Source organism: Dromiciops gliroides, chromosome 4, assembly GCF_019393635.1.
Source record: "Dromiciops gliroides isolate mDroGli1 chromosome 4, mDroGli1.pri, whole genome shotgun sequence".
NCBI classification, from domain to species: domain Eukaryota; kingdom Metazoa; phylum Chordata; class Mammalia; order Microbiotheria; family Microbiotheriidae; genus Dromiciops; species Dromiciops gliroides.
Window position 1 is genome coordinate 153,822,430 of NC_057864.1, and position 24,631 is coordinate 153,847,060.

Below are 24,631 nucleotides of genomic sequence, written 5' to 3' on the forward strand. Positions count from 1 at the left end.
AGAAAAATGAGCTGGAGAAGGAAATGGCAAACCACTCCAGTATCTTTGCCAAGAAAACCCCAAATGGGGCCATGAAGAGTTGGACATGACTGAAAAATTACTGAACAGCAATAATGTACTATCATATAATATTGCATATTCTAGTTCTTCACTATCATGTAATATTGTATATTCTAGTTCTTCATGTTCATGTCTTATCTCCCTGCTAGCTATAAGTTTTATGAGGTTAGGGAATAGTGTCTTACCTAGACTTTGCATCTCTCTAGCACTAAACACAATGTCTTACCCAGAGTAGGAAATTTCTAAATGTTTGTTAAATGAAGGAATCTTTTCCTTTAGTTCTATCCCTTTACAAATCAAATACAGCTACAACAACAACAAATAGGCTAAAATGCCTTTTTTTTTGAGGAAAGATGTTTGAATTACTGAGATAGTTGAAGTAAAGAGTACTTTTTAAAAAGGAAATGCATTTATTACTTTTAAAGTACATACAGTGACTCAAACTAAAGGCTAACAAAGGTTCACCAAGTCTCTTGGTGCTTCTTTAATGAATAGATAAAAATCATTTGTAATTAGCACATTCAGAGTAATTCATTGTAAATAAATGCTCCTAAGTGACTATAATTTGCTTTGACTACTAAATATGCCCCCAATAATCCTTTTTATGCTATTATTTAATTTAACTTAGCAAATTCCTTTTTTCCATAGGCTTTTGTCTGAATTATCATGAATCCCCAAATAGTAGGGTTCAACTTAAGATGGTTTTTCATAAATAAGATTTTCAAGCCTCAGCCAATTGCTAATTTAAAAAATTATCTGGTGCAACTCAAGAATATGGGCAGTCAATTGGAATTTTATTAGGGAATTTGTTCTCCATCTGTTTCTCTTCCTTACCTATTAGTTTTTACCCCTTTGTAGCCACTCTTCCTCTCCCTTTTCCCTTTGGTCTCTCTCTCTCTCTCTCTCTCACTTGCTCAATGCTTCCTGGGTCTTTCTATAGGGCATAGTTTTTGTTCCTTGAGCTAAAGCTGAAAAAAGATGAAAATGCCCAAAGAGTGAAAGTACTAGGTTGGTAGTAGTAGGGGAAAGGAATTCAATTACTGTAGAGGGTGACCCCTCCATTTCAGGGAGCTTGTGTAATGTTGAGGACTGCTCAGACTATGTGAAGGGCATTTGGTCAGAAATTGCCTTGCATTCCTTGACACCAAAGGGCATTCTTAAAGCAGTGGTTTTATCCCTTTTTGTATAAAGATTCTGAACCAAGGTGACACTAAGCCTGATAGGATTGTCGAGTCTTCTGGGTCACAATTGTATTCTGAAAACCTGGGTTCTTTCTTCTTGAGGGCTAAGTTGACTGTGGCAGGCATTGAATTCTACCCACATTTACCATGACAGGTCATGAAAACCTCATAGGGACTGAAGGACCAAATGACCTAGTAGGTTCTTTCTTCCATATGATTAGGAGAATCTTGAGGACTCAGCATCCCAGCTCACAGAACAATATGAGGGAGAAGCTGTTGTTCACCTTATGTTCATTGGGAACACCTGTCTCAGGGTGTGGCTGGTGTTTGGTGGTGGTTGTTGTTTTTAGCATCACCTGACACCATTCTTTTAAGAATTAGAGTTTGGATGTCTGCTGATTGGGGGTTGGGCCCTCTTCTACAATAGGGACACAGATCTGGGACAAGGCTTGTTGATAAAATTGTCAAAATGCTCCAAAACCCACTGTCACCATCCCTCTTCAATCTATCTCCTCATCTGTTTCTTTCATCAATTGATGACTAATCCTATCCCTACGGGGTCTCCCCCTTTTCTGTTCTTCCCTCTCTTTTGTTCTCTATTTGGCCTTGTCTCTCTCTGAATTAGAGCATTTCTACCTTTTTCACACTGTTCCCTACTGGGGGAGTCCCTACAGGGAAGGCCTAGTCTTCGGTTCCTGTTTCACAGACTCCTGTTTCTTATGAGCAGAAGTAGATGGTGATTTTGAGGTCTGGGGCAGAGAAGTGGGGATCACTGGGGACAGAGTTGGATGGAGAGAAAAAGAACAGGTGGTAACAGAGAATGGAGTGAGGTGAGAGAACACAGTGGTTCTGGGTCCCCGAGGGCCTAAGCAATCTTCTCTCCAAGCCTGAACACCTCAGACTCATACCTGCTATTACAACTTGATCTCTCCTGGTAGTTATGGAGGGCTGGAAGGATTCCAAGCCACCATGAAGAGCAGAAGAGAAGAACAGTAGGGATAGGATCTGGGGAGGGGATCCCGACATTTAGTGTCTAAACTGATTTTTCACAGTTAGGTCTACAGGGCAATCACCCTAAACCCCATTCCTACCCTACCCTGGCCCAAACCTCAGTTGGCTGGGCTGCCCCCCCACCTCCCCACGACCCTCCTACAAGTGTATCTCCTATGCACCCACCCTTTCCCACCCCCCAACAGGGCACCCCTATCTGTTTGGTGCCTGCTTCATCTTCTGCTCAGCTCAGTAGTAAGTTTCCTTCTCCACCCAGCCTGTTGGAGAGAAAAGTTGCGTGAGGGAGAAGATCAATGAATTTCTTAGGGACTCAGGGCAGTGATGGTTATGCACAATGGGCCTTGGAAGGTGGGGGCAAGAAGGGACTGGAAATATAACAAGGAGGAAAAGAAGGAGGTGGTGGTGGAAAGACAAGATTGTAGACAGTAAGGGCTAGAGGGGAAAATAAGACGGGGGCTAGGTGCAAATAGGACTGAGAAATGGGAAAACTTTGTATCTATCACAGGGTAAGGAACATCTAAGGTACCCACTCAACATTTGTTGGTTAATTGAAAATCAGGTAGAGATTGGAGTGGCTGAAAGACTGTAATTACAGGTGAGGGAGAGATTTGAAGTCTAAGAGTTATAGGGATCATAGGGAGATAGATCAGAGCCCAAAGGGACCTAAGAGATCAGTGAGTACAACCCTCTCATTTTAAGGATGAGGAAACTGAATCCATGAGAGGTGAAATGATTTGATCAGGGTTGAAGAGGTAAGAGTAGACTTCAAATCCAGATGTCCATCTACTACATCACTCAGGGGAAAGACTGTTGAATACCAGAGGCCAGGATTTAAGAGAACAGTGCCCCAAACCACCTGGAAGTCTGGGGTCGGAGGGCACTGAAAGTCAATGGTGGGTGTCTGGATTTGGGCGTGTGGTTAGGGGGTTGGGAGACAAGCTGGGTTGCTGAGGCAAGGGGAATCTCACCACCAGGATAGCGCCGCAGGATGAGTTTTCGGACCTCATCATAGATGAAGATAAGGAGACTATAGGGGAAGGCACAGAACCACCATGTGACCCTGTAAAGAATGGGGGAGAAGGAGAGTGGGATCAGGATATGGGGTGAGACACCCAGAGCAATCCAAGCTATGGTTACATGAACAACCCTCCACCCACATTCCCTCTGCTTCTGTGTAAAGGACTGCCTCATCCTGCCCCCTCCTGGGCACTCACTTGAGCGGGTACATTCGTAGGGCCAGGCCCATGCCTGGGCAGTAGGACAAAAAGGCGGCCAGAGCTGTCTCTTCGAGCAGTCCAAAGATCAAGATCTTGTTTCTAGCAAAGAAATTGATGTTAGAGGGGAGCCTTCCATTCTGGTCTGTGTGACTTCAAGTGCTTACTCACAGTTATCCTCTTCAGCCTGACTTCATAGCAATCCTTTAAATTCATCTCTTACTGATTCCCTAGCACACTCCCCACAGCAGCTGTTCAACACCTCCTCTCCTCAAGATCCTCCCTCTTCCTCTCTGTCTGTCTGTGTCACTGTCTCTCTCTGTCTCTGTCTCTGTCTCTGTCTCTGTCTCTGTCTCTGTCTCTGTCTCTCTCTCTCTCTCTCTCTCTCTCTTCTGTGTCTGTCTGTGTCTCTCTCTCATCTCTCCCTATTTACTGGGTCATTACCTTCATGAACCCTAAATTATGGTACCAGCTGTCCACCAAACTTGATGGCATCTTGTCTCCCCATACATTCATGCAGACTACCCTCCTTGGTGACATCTTTCCTGATCCCTCCAGCTGAAAATGAGCTCTTCCTCAGATTTTCCTTGAACACATTTTGTCTGAATCTCACACTTCCATCACACCTGACCTTGTATTATACTTATTCCTGGATATGTTATATTCATCCCCCTCTTCTCCTCCCTCTATCTAACTCCTTGAGGTCAAGGACTGTGTCATTTTTTAATCTTTGTATCTTCAGGGCCTAGCACAGTGCCTTGATATAGCAGCCAATAAAATGTTTATTGAATTTGTCAGAGAAAGTTGGATGTTTCTAATAGCCATATTCCTTTCCCCTTCTCATCTGTCTCCTATAACTGAAGAATATTTTCATTTTACCTTCTTTTAATCTTTCTAAATTTCACCAACAGCTTAGTACTTTATTATACACTGTCTTCTTTTACGGTCTGGAAGTTCTCTGAGGCCAGAGACCATGTCTTGTTCCTTGATCATAAGGGTTACATAAGTAACCCGGGTCAAGTCTGCTATCTAGGGTCCACCTGGAAAAGGCTTTGACCTTTGACCTTGGGCAAATAACTTTCCCTCTCTGACACTTGATTTCCTTATCTTCAACATGAAGGGGCAGTACTAAATGATCTGCCTCTAAGGTTCTTTCTAGAGCTAACATTCTATTAGTCTATGTGTTGTTGTTGTTGTTTTAAGTAGAGTAAGGGAAGAGAAATGAGCAGAAGGGGTGGGAAGGAAGGATAGGAGTGGCACCCTCCAGAGATCTGTACCCACCCAGCATCAGGAAACAGAATTAAAGCTGCCAAATTCCTCCTCCTCCTCCTCCCCACCTCCAAAGCAATACCATGCCTAGAGCTGAGTGATTACAATCTGATCCTGATCCCAACAGAGGAAAATGGGGTAGCTCATGGTCAGGGTGAATCAGGGTTGTGGGATCATGCCAGCGCTGGGGGAGCTGAAATAGGCTTTGTGGTGGGGTGCTCACTTCATGCCCTGCTGGAAGACAGAATTACGGCGGGTCTTGCAGATGATGAGGTCAGCCCATTGCACAACTACGATGCTGGCAAAGAAGGCTGTGTGGCATGTGAACTCCACCACCTTCCGCTGCTCATAGGTCTGGAGAAAGGGCACAGAAGGGGTTAGAGTGAGAGGGGAAGGTGTGGTCAGGGTAGAATTATAGAAGTCAAGGTCAAGGAGAGAATGGTGAATCCAGGTATGGATATGGATGGAGTCAAAGGGAGAGCTGGAGTCAGAGACAGGGTTACAGTGCAGAAAGAAAATGTTACCAAGGGAGAGTAGAGTCATAGGAGAGAGGTCAGTCAGAAAGGAAGGGTTAGTTAGAAAGGAGGGTCAAATGGAAGAGGGAAGGGCTCAGTCAGGAAGAAAGCTTAGTCAAAGAGAAGGTTGGGGTCACAAGAGGGAGTAGAATTAGGTAGGAGAATGGAGACAAAGAGGAGGATGGAGTCAAGAATTAGGATCAGAGTGAGGAGGGACAGAGGAAAGAGCCAGGTCAGGGGATACCTGTTCAAACCACTGGTACCCACCCAGGCTCACTCAAATTGCTTACCCATTCCTGTCCATAACTGTCCTCCAGGTCATTCTTGGAGCGATCATCCCAATCGAGTCGGATGCCCAGGAGCCTTGAGGGTAGGAAACCATTCTCCGCCAGGATCACGAAGTAGGTAAAAAAGCCACCCAGTGCCTGGATCATCCCTGTGAGTAGTGAGGGCCACAGGAGTAGGAGATGAGTTAGAGAAGGAAACAAGATACAACCTGGACCAAGAAGGGAAGGTTCAACACTAAACTGGGTCCTGACTTAAGGCAGTTTTGAGAACTTAATCTTTTCAAATGTTGGGAAACAGCCAGAGGTGCACATTACAAAGAGCACTGGTACTGTAGTCTGAAGACCTGGGTTCAAATTCTGCATCTGACACTACTTGTGTGACCATGGGCAAGTCACTTAACCTCCATGGGTCTCAGTTTCCTCCACTGTAAAATGAGGTTGAACTGGAAGGTCTCTGAGGTCCCTTCCAAAGCTCTATGATTCTGACACTGTAATCGCACTCTGAGGCAATGAGTCCCTTCAAACCTCACCAATTTGACCATAGGCCATACTGATGAGCCTCTCATTCACCAGCTTGTCCGTCTGTGGGTTCCGAGGCTGGCGTTTCATGATGTCACTTTCAGCTGCCTCATAGGCCAAGGAGATAGCTGGTACCTGGTATGTGGAAATGGATATGGGGAGGAGATGGGAATTCAATTCAACCGACTTTTATTTAAGCATCTATTGTAAACAGAATACTATGCTAGGCACTGGGGGAGATATGAAGTTTAGATGAGCAAGGTCCTTACCCTTACTGAACTTATAGTTTGGTAGATTCAACAATATTAATAATTTCTGTGGAATTTTAAGATTTCTAAGAGATATGAAGCAACTCTTAAATCAAGTCTTCCTTCTACCAAACAGGAATCAATATTTAGGCCAGTTAGTTGTCCTAGGTTCCCCCCACCTCCGACCTTGATAATTTCCTCACATCCTGTTTCCCTTCAGCCATATCCCTGGACTTACCATATCAGTGCCCAGGTCAATGCAAAGGATTGTCACAGTGCCCAGAGGCAATGGGATGTTGACAATGATAAAGAGCAGGAAAGGAGTGATCTCTGGGATGTTACTGGTCAGAGTGTAGGCAATGGACTTCTTCAGGTTGTCAAAGATCAGGCGACCTGTGGGTAGGTTCTTAGAATATCAGTGATATCAGAGGCACCACCCCTCCCACTCATACCAGGCTAGGCTCTTACATTGTGGTCTAATAGTCTGTGAGGGAATTGGAGGACACTGAGAAGAGCCCTACATGAGACCAGGGCCAGGAGAACATCAGTGACAGAGAAGACTATCAATAACTATCTCTCTCTCTGGTTCTGTTTCTCTATTTTCTGTATATGCCTCATGCTTTCTGTTTCCTGAAAGAGGAAAACCTTGAAATTGAGGAGAACTGAGGCAGGCTCTGGAATAATTAGCTACCTGAACTACTGGATATATGTGATATAGTGAAAAAAAAACCCACTGAATTGGAAGTCAGAAGACCCAGGTTCCAATTCCAGTTCTGCTTTTTTACTGCTTATGGTACTTCTGACTTTTAACCTCTCTTGGCCTCAGTTTCCTCATCTGTAAAATGAGGAGATTAGACAAAACTTCTAAGGACTCTCCCAGGTCCAAACCCTATCAATACCATAATCCCACAATCCTGGCTGAAAAGGCAGAGGATTTAAATTGGAATGAAATGTCAGGAAGAAGACAGTACAAGGAGAATGGGAAGCTAACCTTCTACCCTTCACTTTAGCCTTTGGTGAGATCTTAGCAAAGAATAATTTCCTGCCCTGATGGCTGATTGGCATCTGACTCAACCGTGATAAATGTGCCAAGAATGAGCTGGAGAGCAGCCATCGGCACCCTACTCACCCTCCTCCACTCCAGTGACAATGGAAGCAAAGTTGTCATCTAGTAAGATCATATCAGCTGCCTGCTTGGAGACATCAGAGCCCGAGATGCCCATGGCAATGCCAATGTCAGCCTTCTTCAGTGCAGGAGAATCATTCACACCATCACCAGTCACTGCCACGATGGCACCCTGGTGAGAAGACACCATCAGAGGCAGAGTCTCTGCCAAGCCTCAGAGTCAGAGGGAACCTCAGAGGTTACCTAATCTAACAAGAATTGTGGGATGATACATTTAGAGCCGGACAGGATCTTGGAGGCTGATCCCATCCGCCTCCCCCTCCCCCCACCATTGCACCAAGAGGAAAATGAGGCACGCAGGTTTTTCTGACTTCAAATTCAGTGTCTTCTCCACTACACGCCACCCATCCCCCTAACACATCCCAACAAAAGGGCTGTTTGAAGAACTCCAATGATGAGGAATTCACTTCCTCTCAAGGTAATCCATTCTATTTTTCTAATTTGGACTATTCAGACTGACATGATGCTTAAGTATACCTTCTTGTGCCTTGTGCCTATTACTTCTGGTTCTGTCCGTTATGATGAAGCAGAACAAGTTTGATCTCTCTTTTCCAATACTGAAGACAGCCATGATGCCTCCATTCTTCTTTTCTCCTGCAGAGGCATCATGGTCCCTCATCCCAGTTATTCCTCTGACAGCTCTCTGTCTCCCGGGCCCGGTTTCCCTATCCTATCTCCTCAGGTACAGTGGGTTTTCTATTCATCCCTGATAGCTGAAAAGGCTGCCCAGCCTCACCTCATTCAGTTTTCCCACCTGTCTCTGACATCCTTCCACAATGATGAGCTTCTGCTGTGGAGAAGTCCGAGCAAAGACAATCTCTGTGTGGTTCTTGAGGATCTCATCCAGCTGCTCTGATGACATGTCCTTCAGGTCAGACCCATGCACCACACAGGCCTTGGCTTCCCTGGATTGGTTAGGGGACAACACACAATTTGACTGACCTTTGTCCCCATGCCCCAGGCTTTCGATCCCTTCATTCCTCTGTTCTCACGTCCTGCTACTCTCTGGGATTCAGCTTTTTCATTTCCTTACAGGGGCTGTCCTTTGAGGAAGGGCTGAAGACCCACCAAGAAGACTCAAAAACTCTGCATGAAGGACCAAGGCAGTCCAACAAGTTACTCATGAGGCCAGACATGGGAGATTTAGGGGTCCAGGATGTGTACTATGAGCCCCACAAGGGGGCACTCACTTCTGAGGTAGTATGGGATGGGAGGGGTATCCATCTAGTGTAGTGGATAAAGATGGCATTTGGTCAGGGACAGTGGCATACTGGTAAATGTTTAACAATGGGCTCTCCAGGAGAAAAGAAAAGTATGCAGGACACACTTTTAAGTTTAATCTGCACATTTTCTTGAACACTTTCCTATGTCTAGACAATCAATGAAACAAAAAATCAAGCCCTAATTTGTAGCCTTTGCCATTTTCCGAGGTGTGAGTGCTCAGACTGAAAAATGGAACGGTTTGGCCTCAGTTCTGACAGCTCTAGCTCATCCCTGGTCGGGGCATCCAACACGGGCCTCACCTGGGATTGACCTGGCTGACCGGTATATTTAGGCGGGCAGCAATGTCCTCAACTGTCTCATTCCCCTCTGAGATGATGCCCACACCTTTGGCGATGGCTTTTGCTGTGATAGGATGGTCCCCGGTCACCATGATCACCTAGAGGGAGAACAAAGAAGAGACAGGGAAAATGCTATTAAGGTTCTTTGGAGTGGCAGCAGAGGCACATCTTACACCTCTAGTACATCCTCATGTAGGGAACAGAGGAGAAACTACACACTAAGGGGGAGTTGAGTCTGGCTCCTGTCACTTGCTAGACATGTGACCCTGGATGGTAGAGAAAATACTGAAATGGGAGGCAGGAGACCTGGGTTATAAGCCAGACTGAAAATCACTAGCTGTATGACATTGGGCATGATAATGCCCCTCAGAGGTCTCAATTTCCTCATCTGGAGAATGAGAGAATTGGACAAGAACATCTCCAATAATTCACCTGGTTCTTAAAGTCAATATGCTTTAAATGCTTACAATGGAGCCTGCTGGCTACCTGTGACTCACAACACTCTTAAGTGCTGCAGGAACCCAATTAAAATGTAACTGGCAAATATTTAATAAAAAAATAAAAACACAATAGAGCATAAATAATATCACATTTTAAAACTAAGTCAGGGGGCTGCTAGGTGGTACAGAGGATAGAGTAACAGCCCTGGAATTAGGAAGTGCTGAGTTTAAATCTGGTCTCAGACACTTATTAGCTGTGTGACTCTGGGCAAGTCACTTAACTCTAATGACCTCCAAGAAAAGACCAACCCTAGACAGTGTGAGTGGCTGTCACTTCTATTTGAGTTTGACATCACTGATCTAGAGGTTAGGTAGAGTAGACATTGCAGCCACAAAAACATGGTTTCAAGTTCTGCTTCTAACATCCACTAACTGTGGGACCCTGGACAAGTCTCTTGACTTCTCAGTACTACCAGGGAACCCTCTAAGACTATAAATTGTAGGACAGTGGCCCTACTAAAGGGAGTTTCCTGATTGGGAGTTTACTATACCAATATGGGGCAGCTAGGTGGTACCACAGTGCATAGAGCACTGGACCTGGAGTCAGGAAAAATCTTCCTGAGTTCAAATCTTGCCTGAGACACTTTGTAGCTGTGTGACCCTGGGCAAGTCACTTAACCCTGTTTGCCTCAATTTTCTCATCTTTAAAATGAGCTGGAGAGGGAAATGACAAATCATTCCCACCTCTTTGCCAAGAAAACCCCAAATGGAGTCACAAAGAATCGGACAAAACTGAAAAAGACTGAACAACAATAACATACCAATGAAATCTGGGGCCCAGTCTTGTTCTGCTCCCCCTCCAAAAAGAAACACCTTAAGAGTTTATAAAGCACTTTCCTCACAAGCCTGTGAGGTTGGGAGCATAAATATTAACATCTTAATTAAACACATGACAAAACCAAAGCTCAGAGACATCATACATCCAGTTAGTGTCAGACCTGGAACTCAAACCTAGGTCTCTCTTGTCTCTCAATCCAGTGCTTTTCTCACAGAATACAAACACCCAACCCCTGCCACTGCCCCTGCCCCATATACACACATGCCACAAACACACACATGCAAGCACATCCAAACCACACACATACACACAAACACAGACACCACAAATAGATATACACACACATATACATACATAATACATACAATGTCAGAGCTGGAAAGGACCACAGTGACAATCTAGTCCAACCCATCTCATCAAAAGATTTCCCTAACACTGCTGGGAAATGGTCATTCAGTCTTTGCTCCATGTCTTCCAAAGAAAGACAACCTGCTTCCTCTCAGGGTAGCCCAGCTTACTTTTAAAAAAACAACTAAAAAAAAAAAAAAAAAAAAAAAAAAGGGGCAGCTAGGTGGTGCAGTGGATAGAGCACCGGCCCTGGAGTCAGGAGTACCTGAGTTCAAATCCGGCCTCAGACACTTAATACTTACTAGCTGTGTGACCCTGGGCAAGTCACTTAACCCCAATTGCCTCACTAAAAAAAAAAAAAAAAAAAAAACAACTAATGTGATCTTGGGCTGCATTAAGATAGTCATGTCTCCAGGAATAGAGGAGATGGTCCCACCGTAATCCACCCCGGTCAGACTTCACCTGGAATGTTGTGCTAAATTGGAGAGTCTGCAGACGTTAGCATGATGGTGAAGGCCCATATAAGTTCAGGCCCTATAAATGTAGGTCAACAGAACAGGGGATGTTAGTCTAGAGAAGAGAAGAGAGAGGGGAAATAGGATGATCGTCTTCAAGTATTTGAAGGACTGACACAGAAGAGAAATTAGACTTGTTCTGTTTGGCCCTAGAGGGAAGAACTAGGGGTAGTTGGTGGAAGTAGCAACATTAGTTTTTTTGGCTGCCTTATCATCCTGCTGACTCATCATGAGTTTGCAGTCTGCTAACATTCCCATTTTGTAGATGAACTGTTATCTAACTATACCGCCCTTATCTTGTACTTGTGAAAATGGATTTTTTGAGCTCAAGTTTAAGACTTTATCCCTATTACGTTTCATTCTATTTGATTCAACTCAATGCTCTAGCTTAGGGGTCAGCAAACTACTGCCAGAGGACCAAATATGGCCTGCTGCCTGTTTTTATATGGGCTGCTAAAGAAGAATGGTTTCGGTTTGTTTTTTTTTTGGTTACCATTTTTCAATACAATAAAACTTTATTTTGACGTGTAAAAACCATTCTTAGCTGGTGGATCATACAAAAGTAGGCTTCTGGCAGGAATCTGCTTCTATTCTAGCCTGTCAACATTTTTGGCCATAATAGACAGACCATCTGTTGTGTTTTCTAACCCTTCCAGCTCTGTATTACCTGAGGATTTGATAAGAGTATATAGATACACCTTTATCCAAATCATAAGTAGAAATGTTAAGCAGCATAAGCTAAGCACAAATATTTGGAGCTGTCCTCTAAAGGCTTCCTTCCAACAAAAATGCTTTGCTAAAACCTTTTTAGATATTTGTTGTTGTTCAGTATATATGTATATGCCATACATGCACACACAATAGGCATATACAAACATATAATATACATATATAATATATGTATACATATATGAGTATTTTGTAATCACAAAGTGCTATATGTATGTGTAAGTGCTACATAAATATACATATATTATTTCCTAAGGCAGACAATAATAACAGTTGACATTCATACAACATTTTGCAATTTGCAAAGTACTTTGCATATAATTATCTCATTTAAGCATCATAACCAGCCACCTACCCTTACAACCTCCATAGAACTATATATCCTCAGGTGTTAAAAGAACAGCTAAAATGACTGAGTTGCTTTCTATGTGTTCTGAAAGACCATGGAGAATAGTACAGGTATTATAGTCCTCCCCCATTTTACATTTTTTTATATTTATATATATTTTTTGTGGGGCAATAAGGGTTAAGTGACTTGCTCAGGGTCACATAGCTAGTAAGTGTCAAGTGTCTGAGGCCAGATTTGAACTCAGGTCCTCTTGAATCCAGGGCCAGTGCTTTATGACTGTGCCACCTAGCTACCCCCACCCCCATTTTACAGACAAAGAAACTGAGACTCAGAGAGGTTAAGTGATTTACCTATGCCCACATAACTGGTAAAATAAGTGTCAGAGGCAGGATTTTAATCCAGGTCTTCCTGACTCTTCAGTTAGCACTATATCCACTATGCCACATGACAGCTGGAAGAGATCCAGCCTACTCAGTCATGAGGATGGAATACAAAGGGGTGTGGAACTGGTGAACCCAAGGAGATGCTGCAGTTTCTCCACATAGTTGGTCATGGGTGGCAGTGTGAGACACAGAGTGGAGACAAGTCATGAGTTTGCCATGATGGGTGAATAAGGAATGAGGAAGCTATAAGGGCAAGATTCTGGAATCCCTACACTCATGGATTTGGATTTTATGAAAGCCAGCAATAGTTGATTTAATTGTTTTCTTGTGCCTTTCTCAAGCTTCTCTGTCATAGCCACTAAAGATAAATATTCCCAAGATCTGTGTGGGTCCAGGAACCTCCATCTGTGGCCTAGACTTTCTTACACATGATAAGAGCACTGGATTTGAAGGCAGAATACCTGGGTCTTCACCTCATCACTTATTAACCCTGAAACCAAGCAACTAAACCTCAGGAACCTCGGTTTTTCATCTATAAAACAGGGATAATTGTGCTATCCTCTTCACAGAGTTGTGAGAATTAAACAAGATAGCATATGTAAGCTGCGTTGTAAACCTTCTAGTGATATATTAAAGTAAGCTGCTATGATGATGATAAAGATGACAGCATTGATGATGATAATGATGAAAGTGGTGTTATTTTAGAGTACTTCCCACCATGTTCTGCTAAGTTTATTTTCCCCCCAAATGCTAGGAAAGCCCTTTTGAAAAACCCAACCTATGTCTTTACCGACTAAGAGAAAGGAAGCTGTCATGGCTGGGAGTGACAAAGGCCAGTAGCTTTGGAAGAAAGATGTAGAAGGGGCTTCACTCCAACAGTTTTGTAATGCTAAAAAGCAGAGGTCGAATATAGAGTAGAAAAGGAAGAGACTAAGGTGTATTGAATCTGATGGCTGTTTCCTTGTTTGGCCTCCTATTTCTTTAGGTAATGCATGTTTATAAGCAGAGAGGAAGGTACCTGAGGTCCTTTCTTACTCTAAGCATTTGTGATTCTACACAGTAAATTATGGTAGAGAAGGAGAGGGTTCAGGAAAAAAAAATAATTCATTTAATAAAAGGGATTGGAGAAAGAACATAAAAGCAAGGGTTAACTTTCCCCAGGAGGATCAAGGGATGCTAGAGAATAAAATAACAGATTTGGATCTTAGAAAGGACCTTTGAAATTGTTATGTTCAACCTTCTCATTTTACAAATGAGGAAATTACTATATGGAGAGGTTAATTGCCTTGCCCACACAGATAGTAAGTATCTGAGGCAGAATTAGAACCCATATCTTTCTGATTCCAGTCTATCCTTCTTTTTTTTGTTTTGTTTGTTTTTTGTTTTTTTGCCCAAGGTCACACAGCTAGTAAGTGTCAAGTGTCTGAGGCCGGATTTGAACTCAGGTCCTCCTGAATCCAGGTCGGGTGCTTTATCCGCTGAGCCATCTAGCTGCCTCCATCCTTCTTTCCATTATACTTTCTCACCTCTGCTTAAAGCTGGAAGGGACCTCAGAGATCATCTAGACTAGAGCTTCTTAAACTTTTTCCACTCAAGATCCCTTTTTGCCAGAGATATTTTTATGCAACCCTGGGTATTTAGGTATATAATCTAGGTATACATAACCTTTTACTGTTGCCAAATATTTTGCAACCTCCACATTCAGTTATGTGATCCCATATTGGGTCACAACCCACAGTTTAAGAAGCTTTGATCTCGCCCAACCCTCTCATTTTACAGTTGAAATTGAAAGCTAGGGAATTTAAGTAACTTGCCTAAGCTCATAAAAGTAGTAAGAATCAGAGGTGGGTTTTGGTTCTCTGACTATGGAGCCAGAGTTTGCTGCATGGAAGGACAGAGCCTCCTGTCAGAAGCAGAGAGGAACTACCAAAGGGTTCAACCCCAGAGTAGATCTGGGCTATGTGCTAGTTGAAAAGCAGATAGTGGTAGAGGGAAGGCAGCATGGGCACATAGCTGCTTCTCCCAAACTCCTTGGCTATTTAAGGAGTTAAAATGTTTCTTTGGTGGTGGTGATAATTTTTGGCGCGATGGTAGGAGATCTGGCTCCTGGAGGATTGGGAGCAAATATGTCAAAAGTAGAGGACAGGAGGCAGCTAGGTGGCACAGTGAATAAAGCACCGGCCCTGGATTCAGGAGGACTTGAGTTCAAATCTGGCCTCAGACACTTGACACTTACTAGTTGTGTGACCCTGGGCAAGTCACTTAACCCTCATTGCCCCACAAAAACAAAACAAAACAAAACAACCCCCCCCAAAGAAAAACAAAAGTAGAGGACAGATTGTTTGATGAATAAAATATGTACAGAGTTTAGTATGGCCCAAATGACTTTCAGGAAAAGTGTGTGAGCTAGAGGGAAAGAGGAAATAGTAGTGGTCTGTGAGAGTGAATAGTAAGGGGACGTTCTGGTGCTATACTCCACAGTCTACAGACTAGTCCAGGTGGAAACTCCCAAGAGGTTCATCTTTACTCCTAGAGTGAAGCTTGATTTAAAGGGCATGGGGGGGGGGGCAGCTAGATGGTGCAGTGGATAAGCACCGGCCCTGGATTCAGGAGTACCTGAGTTCAAATATGGCCTCAGACACTTACTAGCTGTGTGACCCTGGGCAAGTCACTTAACCCCAATTGCCTCACCAAAATAATAATAATAATAAAATAAAGGGCATAGGGAGTCAACCCAGCCATGGGTACCCCTAGCTTGTGCAGCTATAGCTTCCCAGATTATGTACAAGCTAGTTGTGAGAACCACCCCCAGGGAGTGATTCCACTATGTAGATGGGGAGAGCACAAGTGCTCAAGGGCTGAAGAATGGTTAAGAGCAGTGAGTACATCTCTAACACAATGATCTTTATTTTCTCAAAGCAAGAGTCCCAAGATCCTTGGTTCTAGAGGAAGAATGAAAGAAGAGAAAGAAAGAGAAGGTCAGGGAAGAGGAAGGAAGGAGAAAGGGAAAGGGAAGGAAGAGAGCAGATGAAGGGGAAAGGGAGCAGAGGGGAGGCAAGGGGTACCTTGATCCCTGCACTTCGGCACTTGCCCACAGCATCAGGCACAGCAGCCCTGGGAGGGTCAATCATAGACATGAGTCCCACAAAGCAGAGCTTCTCTGTGGGGAAGTTCAACTCATCTGTGTCAAACTTGAAACCCCGGGGGAATTTTGCAGAGGGTAGGTTGAGGTGGCAAAACCCTGGAGGGAACAGAAAAGGAGGTGTGAGGGAGAGACTTGGCAGACAACTGGGAATGTAAACAGGCTACAAGCAGCTTGATACCAAGAGAGAGGCTCCCTAACCCTTTTTGGAACCCTATCGCCTTTGATCCCCAAGCCCCCTTGATCCCTCACCAAGCACACGCTCCCCCAGTCCTCCCAGCTCCATGTAGGCGTTTTGAAAGGCATCCTGCATCTCCTTGTCCAGAGGAATCTCTTTGCCCTGAACAAGGATGGAGGAGCATCTGTCCAGGATCCTCTCCGGAGCCCCTTTCATCACCAGCACGTGGCTCTGGGGACTGTCTTCCCGTTCATGGATGGACAGCTGGGGAAAGAACAGAGGCAATGTTAGGGAGGGTGTTGGAGGCAAAGCCAATGGAAAAATGGAAAACTGGGGTCAGGGGTAGCTTGGTAGGGTGGACTTGAAATCAGAAAACACAGGACTTAGGGTCTTGGGATCATGGGTCTCCAGTCAGAAGAGGGCTCAGAGGCCATCTAATCCAATACACTCATTTTATAGATGAGGAAACAGGCCAAAGGATGCTAAGTGACTTGTCCCTAGGGGCACACAGATAACAAGAATCACAAGCTGGACTTGAATCTAGGTCCTTTCACTCTAGAACCAGTACATCATGCCTCTCCTCTGTAAGCAGAAGCTTGTAAGACGAAATGCAACTAGTTAATGGGAGAGCCAGGATTTCGATCCAAATCTTCTGACTCCAAATCCCCTGCTTTAAAAAAAAAAAAAAAGATTCCTTGCCCTCCCAGCTAGTCATGTGACTCAGCCTCAGTTTTCCTACCGGGGAAAGGGGAATAATAATACTTTTCAATCTTAAAAGTGCTATTTAGACATGTTATTTTAAACTACTTCACAGAGTTGTTGTGAGAAAAGCATTTTGTGAGCTGTAAAGTGTTAAGAGAAATGTCAGCTATTATTATAAAAAGAAATGAGGACAGTGTCCTGGTTAGAGGTAACAATTCATGTTTTTATGATACTTTAAAGCCTACAAAGCAATTTCCCCACAATACACAACCCCATGATTCAGAGAGTGCAGGTATCATTATTTCTGTTTTATAGATAATAGAACTGAGACCCAGAAAGGACACGTGACTTATCCAGGGTCCTATGGCAAGTAAATATTAGAGCTGAAGTCTGAAGCCATCTTCCTTCTTACCAGAAGTCTGGTGCTCCTTTTGGTATACTTTTTCAGGAGGGATGTTGGAGGGGAGGGGCAAGTGGGGGGGGGCTTTCGGGGGTTGAAGGGTGGGGAATGAGGCTTGTCATCATACAGATACAAGGCAGAAGAGGGTGAATATTTGCTCCAGTCCCTAACAAATCCTTCACTCCTCCTACTGCAAAATGAACTTTAATTCTGTATCTCAACATATTTACCATCTAGTATTAAATATTAGCATTATCTGTGTTTCAGATAAAATCATTATCTGTTTCTCAGCTCTGCCCTAAACTATAAAGTCCTTAAGGGCAGGAACCTGATCTCACTCTGAAAGTGTTCTTTCTCCTAGAGCCTGGCATGTACTTCAGGCCATAGACACTTATAACTTATTGACTGTTCTTGTTTCCTGATGGAGATAAAAGCTATTTCTTCCTCCTGTCCTGCCTGCATTTGTCCCACACCTCTCTCCTGTATCATTTTGGGACTATGTCCTATACCTGGTACTTGTTGGTGGAGTTGAAGGGGATTTCAGCCACTTTGGGGTTCCTCTCCCTCATCTTCCGAACCGAGCCACATGATAACTCAATACATTTCAGCAGAGCAGACTCAGAGGCGTCACCAGCCGTGTCCCTCTGCCAAAACAAGAATTATTGTCACTGGGTGGGCGGGCGAGGTTGTTAGGGTTGGTATGGGGGAGGGGGGTCACAGAACAATCACTGAGATGTCACCAAAGGGGCTGGGAGAAGCCATGGTGGGGTTTTAAGGATAAGGGAAGCCTTTTGAAGTAACTGTCATCACTGAAATCCTGACGTCCCCTTTGCCCCCTTTTAGTCCTGGCTCCCTTTACCTTAGAGACAGAGATGTTTTCCTGTCCAGCCTTAAAGACTGCACGGTTGCAGAGGCCAGCGATCCGAGACAAGGCAGTCCACGTTGGGGAGCGTTTGTCGAATGTGGCACCTAGATGATGATGATGGTTTGTGTTTATATAGAATTATTTTGTATGAGCTTTTTAAAGTGTTCTGTTTTGATTTGAGCCTCACAGAGGCCTTGTGAGCATGGGAGAGCGAGTATTATTATATTTCCATTTTGCAGATTAGGAAACAGGTTCAGTGAAGGTTGTTACTTGTACAGGGCTTCATAGATCATACATTTAGTTGAGGAGATGTGACTTTACACCCTGCCCTGGTCTCCTGACTCTTGAATCCAGAGAACTTTCTCTTTCTTTCTTTCTTTCTTTCTTTCTTTCTTTCTTTCTTTCTTTCTTTCTTTCTTTCTTTCTTTCTTTCTTTCTTTCTTTCTTTCTTTTTCTTTCTTTCTTCCTTCCTTCCTTCCTTTCGTTTCCTTTCGTTTCCTTTCGTTTCCTTTCGTTTCCTTTCGTTTCCTTTCGTTTCCTTTCCTTTCCTTTCCTTTCCTTTCCTTTCCTTTCCTTTCCTTTCTCTTTTTCTTTTTCTTTTTCTGCAGGGCAATGAGGGTTAAGTGACTTGCCCAGGATCACACAGCTACTGTCAATTGTCCGAGACCAGATTTGAACTCAGGTCCTCCTGAATCTAGGGCTGGTGCTTTATCTACTGCACCACCTAGCTGCCCTCCCAAAGAACTTTCTACTTCCCCCCACAGTGCCCTAGGTAAATATACTGGGGAGCCATGAACAAGGTTTCCCTTTTTCATGACCCTTGCCTGAATAGTCTTCCATTTTATCTTCTTCCTTACCCTCTACCCATTTCTTCCTAGTGCCTTCAACTCCCTCCCAGTTCCCAACACTCCCAGCCAATGAGTATCCCAGTGATTGTGTCACCAGACTGGTCTTCAGTGGTATCAGCCTCATGGATCTGGTTGTCAAACCACATGTGGGCCACAGTCATCCGGTTCTGGGTGAGGGTGCCCGTCTTGTCTGAGCAGATGGTGGAGGTAGATCCCAAGGTCTCCACGGCCTCAAGGTTCTTCACCAGACAGTTCTTCCGGGCCATTCTCTTGGCTGTCAGGGTGAGACACACCTGTAGGGATGGTGGGGGAGAGAAGAGGAAAGAAGCAAAAAAGGAACTAAGTCTGGTGCTAGGGAGAGTTCTCCATGACTAAGACTGAGGGCATGGTCTTTCTCTTCTCCTGGCAGCTTGGTCCCTAATTCCTAAACCCTAATTCCATTTCTAACCCTACCACTGACTTTTATTCATTCATCAACTAATCTATTCAATAGATATTTACTGAGTACTTAGCACGAGATACAAAGATGGATAAGACATAGACCCTGTTGCTACAAGCCAACACTCTAGATGGGGAGACAAAACACAAATGTGCCTCACAACTTTGAATGCTTTGGTTAGCTGTCACGTGGGTACACAGAACCAGATGTGTGATGTTCAGTGGTGAGGACTGTGATATGTCTACAATCTATGCTCCTGCTGTGTTTTCCCATAAACCCTCCACCAAGCACGCAGCAATTAATTGTCATTAATATGTGGCAGCCTATTCAGGCCCAGCATGAATCTCTTCATTGCCCCTTGGGTGTTCTACAATTTTCATCCCTCAAAGTCTGTGGCATTCCATAATTTATAGTCGTGTAACGTCATTGAAAGAATATCAGTATTTTAAAAATGGAATTTCGTTTCAAGAGGCTTGGGATCTTTGAAAGCCCTGTCCAATTTCCCAAATACAAGCTTTCCTTTTCCTGTTCAATTCTGGGCCCAGTTCATCATCCCATTGACAATTCTATCCAAGATACATATACTGATAAACCAGGTTTATGGGCTGTCCATCCAACTGCATGCCCTAATCTGGACGATAGGCAGTCTTCATTTACTTGGTGTCTCCTGTGGATGGTTATACTGAACTCTTTTGAATAATTATGAGTACCGTTTAGGAGGCTCTGTGGTTTGACAGAGTCTGATATAGTCAGCACAATGCGATCTTAAAACAGGATCAACTATAACACCTTCCCAAGACAGCTCTGTGGCACAGTTTATAGAGTGTTAGAGCTAGGAGTCAGGGAGTCATGAGTTAGAATCATACCTAAGACTTACTAAGTGTAAGACTCTAGGCAAGCCACTTAACCTCTTTCTGACTCAGTTTGATCATCTCTAAAATGGGGGTAATAATAGCATATACTTCACAGGGTTCTTGTGAAGATCAAATGAGATAACCTCTGAATTGCTTTGCAAACCTTAAAGTACTATACATATACTAGCTATTATTATCTACAAGGAATTTTTCTTCACCTTGGACTTTGTATGAAACCATGATAGTGGTAAATGACTTTGGCAAGCATATCATATTTTGCATCTTGCTTGATATTAATAATCAGAACCCAATGGACTCACTTATCAGTAAAGGAGAAAATGATTTATTTTGACAGATGTTTTCCTTTTCCTTTATTTGTTTATTTATTTTGGTCTCTTGGTTATCCCTCTAGTTTTGTCCTTAAATGCTCTCAGAATGATCTGGCTTAATTGGGTCTTAACTCAAGTTTTCTGTAAGCTTATTTTTCCTCTTCCTTCATGGGAGGTGTTACCCCTCATAACCTTCCACCATCCTTCTTTGCACAATTTTGCAAATGAGTTTATATTCTGAACTGGTCTTGCTCTTGGCTGCTATATCTCCTCTTGGCAAGAAGACCAAGTGTTTACTGGATAAGGGGGTTTCTTCATGCTTTTGACCTCATGGTTGTGTCAACTAAAAATAACAAAAAAAATGGACTTTGATTTCATCAGTGTAGGAAGTACCCAGAAAAAAACTTCTACTACTATAGATTGGCACCTTCTTGGCAACTTATGGTTGTAGGCAATTGTAAGATATGAAGGTAGGGAATAGGCACGGCTTGCTTTGAAATTATGAGCAAACCAGTCTAGCTCAAGTAGGATCATAAAATCTTAGACATGGAAGGGACATAGAGCTCTCATCCAATCTCCTACCCATTGCAAGCATCTGTAACATCCACAACACATAATTATTTGGCTTAGATTTTAAATCATTCCCATGATTCAGTCATCATTTCTATGTAACTGACTTCTAAATCTATAGCTGCAGTCATAAATTTTATCCTGAGCTCCAAGATATTCTGAGCACCATATTTCCAACTACCTAATGGACATTTCTACCTGGAAGTCCTTCCAGAACCTCACATTCAACATATCTAAAACGAAACCTATCATCTCCAAGGCAAGTCTCCCTCCTTATATTCCCATTTCTGTTCATGGTACCACCTTTCTCTAAGTTATCCAGGTTCGGAACTTCAGAATCACCTTTGAATTATTTCTATTCTTTGCCCTCATAACCAATCAGATGCAATGCCCTTTTGTTTCTACCTCTGAAATATCTTTCACGTGTTTCTTCCTTTCTATTCCTGCTGCTAGTTGAGACCCTTATTGCCTCTCTCCTGGACTATTAAAATAGACTCTTAATTAGTCAAGAGGCAGTATTGTGTAGTGGAAAGCATACCTGTTTTGAAGCTAGAGGGCCTGTGGTAAAATCCTAACTACTACTTATTACCTGAGTGTAAACCTCTTTTCTTCACTAGTAAAATGGAGAATATTCAATAAAATGAAGAGACTATAATAGTTTTTAAGGTCTCTTTCAGTCTTAAAAATCTATGATTTGAGTTTTCTTGCCTCTAGGCTATGCCTCTACAATTCATCTCACATTACACTGTCAAAGTATCACATCTCTCCACTGCTCTAAAATCTCCAATGGGTCTCCATTGCCAATGGACAGCATGAATTTATCAAATATAGCCTCAGCCTGTCATTCCAACCTTATTTCCTACCACTTCAAGAAGCTACATCCTCTAAGAAAGATTCAATCTTGGGGGCAGCTAGGTGGTACCGTGGATCAAGCACTGGCCCTGGATTCAGGAGGACCTGAGTTCAAATCTAGCCTCAGACACTTGACACTTACTAGCTGTGTGACCCTGGGCAAATCTTTTAACCCCAATTGCCTCACAAAAAAGATTCAATCTTTTTCTCCTCTGTACTTCACATGATTTTATGTTTTATGTCTTATAGCTTGAAAGTTCTGCTCCCAGATCTCATGGTGATGTGAAGGTAACTCTGGATTCTTAAAGGCTATACTAGTAGAATAGTTCTTGCCAAATTGCAAAGGCTTCAAGTATGGGTATATACATATATTATCCTATTATCCAAGAATCAAACTAGTTAAGTCTGGAGAGATCCATCCCCAGGTTGATCCTAATTAACCTCAATAACTTAGCCACTTTTGTCAATCATTTTTCAGTCATGTCTGATTCTTCATGACCCCATTTGGGATTTTCTTGGCAAAGATACTGTAGTGGTCTGTCATTTCCTTCTCCTGCTCATTTTCAAATGAGGAAACTGAAGCAAACAGAATTAAGTGACTTGCCCAGGATTACACAGGTAGTAAGTATCTGAAGTCAGATTTGAACTCAGGAAGAGGAATCTTCCTGACTCCTGATATCATCTCTAAAATGGGGGTAATAATAGCTTATATATGGAATCATAGATCTATAGCTGGAAGGAACCTCAGAGACCATCTAATCCAGCCCCTGCATTTTACAGAGAAGCTAGGTGACTTGCCCAAGGTCATAGAGTATATAAGGGCCAGAGGTGAGATTTAAATTCAGGTCACCTACAGTCAGTATTCTTTCCATTGTACTATGTTATTTCCCCTGTTCTTGAAAGCTTGTATTCTATATTGGTAGTGGGAACACAGATGAAATCAGGATTTCTTGAAGTACCAAAGATACAAAGCATATCATTAGCTTTGTACTGTAGTTATTTGTGTGCTTTTTCTTATAACTTCTACTAGATCATAAGTTCCTCGAGGCCTTGGCCTATATTTTATCTTATTCATACTTAATTCCCCTGAATCACCTGACACAGTTGATGCATTTAGTCAGGTTCTCAGGACAGGAGAAGTAGGAATAGAAAGTAGAGATAATGTACAAAACATCTCAGAGCTAGAATCTACAGGATTTGGCAGCTGGTTGGGTGTGGGAATAAGGCAAAGATAAAAGTAAAAATTAATCTGAGGGTGCCTGTGTTAGGAAAATATTACTATTAAAAAAACAACAAGGGAAGCCAGAAACAGGCACTAGTTTTGGTAAAAGATAATTCAGTTTTACATGTGTTGAGATGAGGTGATTGTGGGGACATCCAAGTGGAAATGTCTGGCAGGCAGGTGCATATTAGCTCTTTTAACTCTGGAGAGAGGTCTGGTATAGATAAGAGATTTAGGAGTAATGCACATTTTGGTAAAATAAAAAAAAAACAGACCAAAAGAAAACAGTGAATGGAAGATATTTTAAAGAGAAAACCTTAGGGAACACCCACTGGTTCCTGGGTGATCCTAGGTGGTAAGAGGAAGAAGAAGAGCCATGAAGGAGGTAGAGGAAAAAAAGGAGAAACAGGACAGTGTAATGTCCTAGAGGCCAAGGGAGAGAGTTTTGAGAAGGAATGGAAATGTCAGTATCAAATGCCACAGATAGGTCAAGAAGGGTGAGAAAAGGCTGATGGCTGTGGTGATTAGGTCATTGGTGACCTTTGAGAGAACAGTTTCAGTGGAAGCTGAGAGTTCAGGAATGAATGAGTAATGAGAAAATGGAGGCTATATGTATAGCCCATGGATTCGAAAAGGGTAGTAGTTAGGTTAAGTGTGCAAAGTGCATTAACAGTTCTCTTCTCTCCTAAATTGAAGAGAACTCAAAGCTCCATGTGGAGTGAATGCATATGTGGGGAGGTAAGAGGTGATTCTGCCTCTTAACTCTCCTCCTCAGAATACTTCTTTTCCCCCTTTCCCTCAGCACATCCTGATAATAGACTTGGGGATGAGTAGTTGTAACTAGGCATTCATTCTTCATTCTATACCGCTCAGATACCAGGTAAAGGCAGAGGAGAATAAGCAGAAACACCCTTCCTTCCCTCTCCAAGGTGTGAATGAGGAGGTTCAGGTCAGGGCTGAAGTATCCCAACTCTGTACTCCAGAAAGTAAATACTAAGGGGTACTGGATTTCTGGGACTGACATCTCCTCAGACATTTCCTTCCATAGGGTTAGAACAACACAACACAACACTTTTTCTGATTCTGGGACTTGAACCTACTTTCCCAAGTCTGGGTCCTTTCCTCTAGACTTCAGTTTTACCAAACAACATCACTTGGAGGTCTAAGTAACTTCATGGTGCCTCTAGGATGGCTGCTGTAGCCCAGCATTGGAAGTGACAGCTAGATTACAGAACAGATGGACCATTCACTTCAGGCTCCACCTCCTCACTCCCAACTTGTTTCATTAAAATTATCATTGGGGGGGACCCTTGTGGCTGTTGTTCAGGGCCTACCTGTTTTTAACCTTTTCCCGATGGTGTAGGTCCCCAGCCTGAAGGTTTTAGAACACCTGCACTTGGTCCGGCCTCAGACACTTAACACTTACTAGCTGTGTGACCCTGGGCAAGTCACTTAACCCCAATTGCCTCACTAAAAAAAAATCATAGAATCATAGAGCTAGCTCTAAAAAAGATTGTAAATACCATATAGAACACCTGCACTTGGGCTCTGCTTCTGCCACTTAATATTATGTGGC

At 43.2% G+C, this 24,631-nt stretch overlaps 1 protein-coding gene across 1 annotated transcript in view; it reads right to left on the bottom strand.

Annotated features, from left to right (window-relative positions):
- Positions 1-447: 447 nt before the first annotated feature.
- The window catches only part of LOC122753362 (sodium/potassium-transporting ATPase subunit alpha-2), a 39,988-nt gene continuing 15,804 nt past the window's right edge, over positions 448-24,631 (bottom strand). The window contains exons 9-23 of the mRNA XM_044000728.1: positions 18,884-19,082; positions 17,936-18,045; positions 17,586-17,720; positions 16,049-16,238; positions 15,720-15,895; positions 9,014-9,150; positions 8,245-8,395; positions 7,434-7,602; positions 6,543-6,697; positions 6,068-6,191; positions 5,541-5,686; positions 4,959-5,089; positions 3,467-3,568; positions 3,221-3,312; positions 448-2,509 (exon numbers count right to left, since the gene is read on the bottom strand). Coding sequence (XP_043856663.1) covers positions 2,481-2,509; positions 3,221-3,312; positions 3,467-3,568; positions 4,959-5,089; positions 5,541-5,686; positions 6,068-6,191; positions 6,543-6,697; positions 7,434-7,602; positions 8,245-8,395; positions 9,014-9,150; positions 15,720-15,895; positions 16,049-16,238; positions 17,586-17,720; positions 17,936-18,045; positions 18,884-19,082 — 2,046 coding nt within the window. The 3' untranslated portion in view covers positions 448-2,480. The remainder of the gene's footprint in view (positions 2,510-3,220; positions 3,313-3,466; positions 3,569-4,958; positions 5,090-5,540; positions 5,687-6,067; positions 6,192-6,542; positions 6,698-7,433; positions 7,603-8,244; positions 8,396-9,013; positions 9,151-15,719; positions 15,896-16,048; positions 16,239-17,585; positions 17,721-17,935; positions 18,046-18,883; positions 19,083-24,631) is intronic.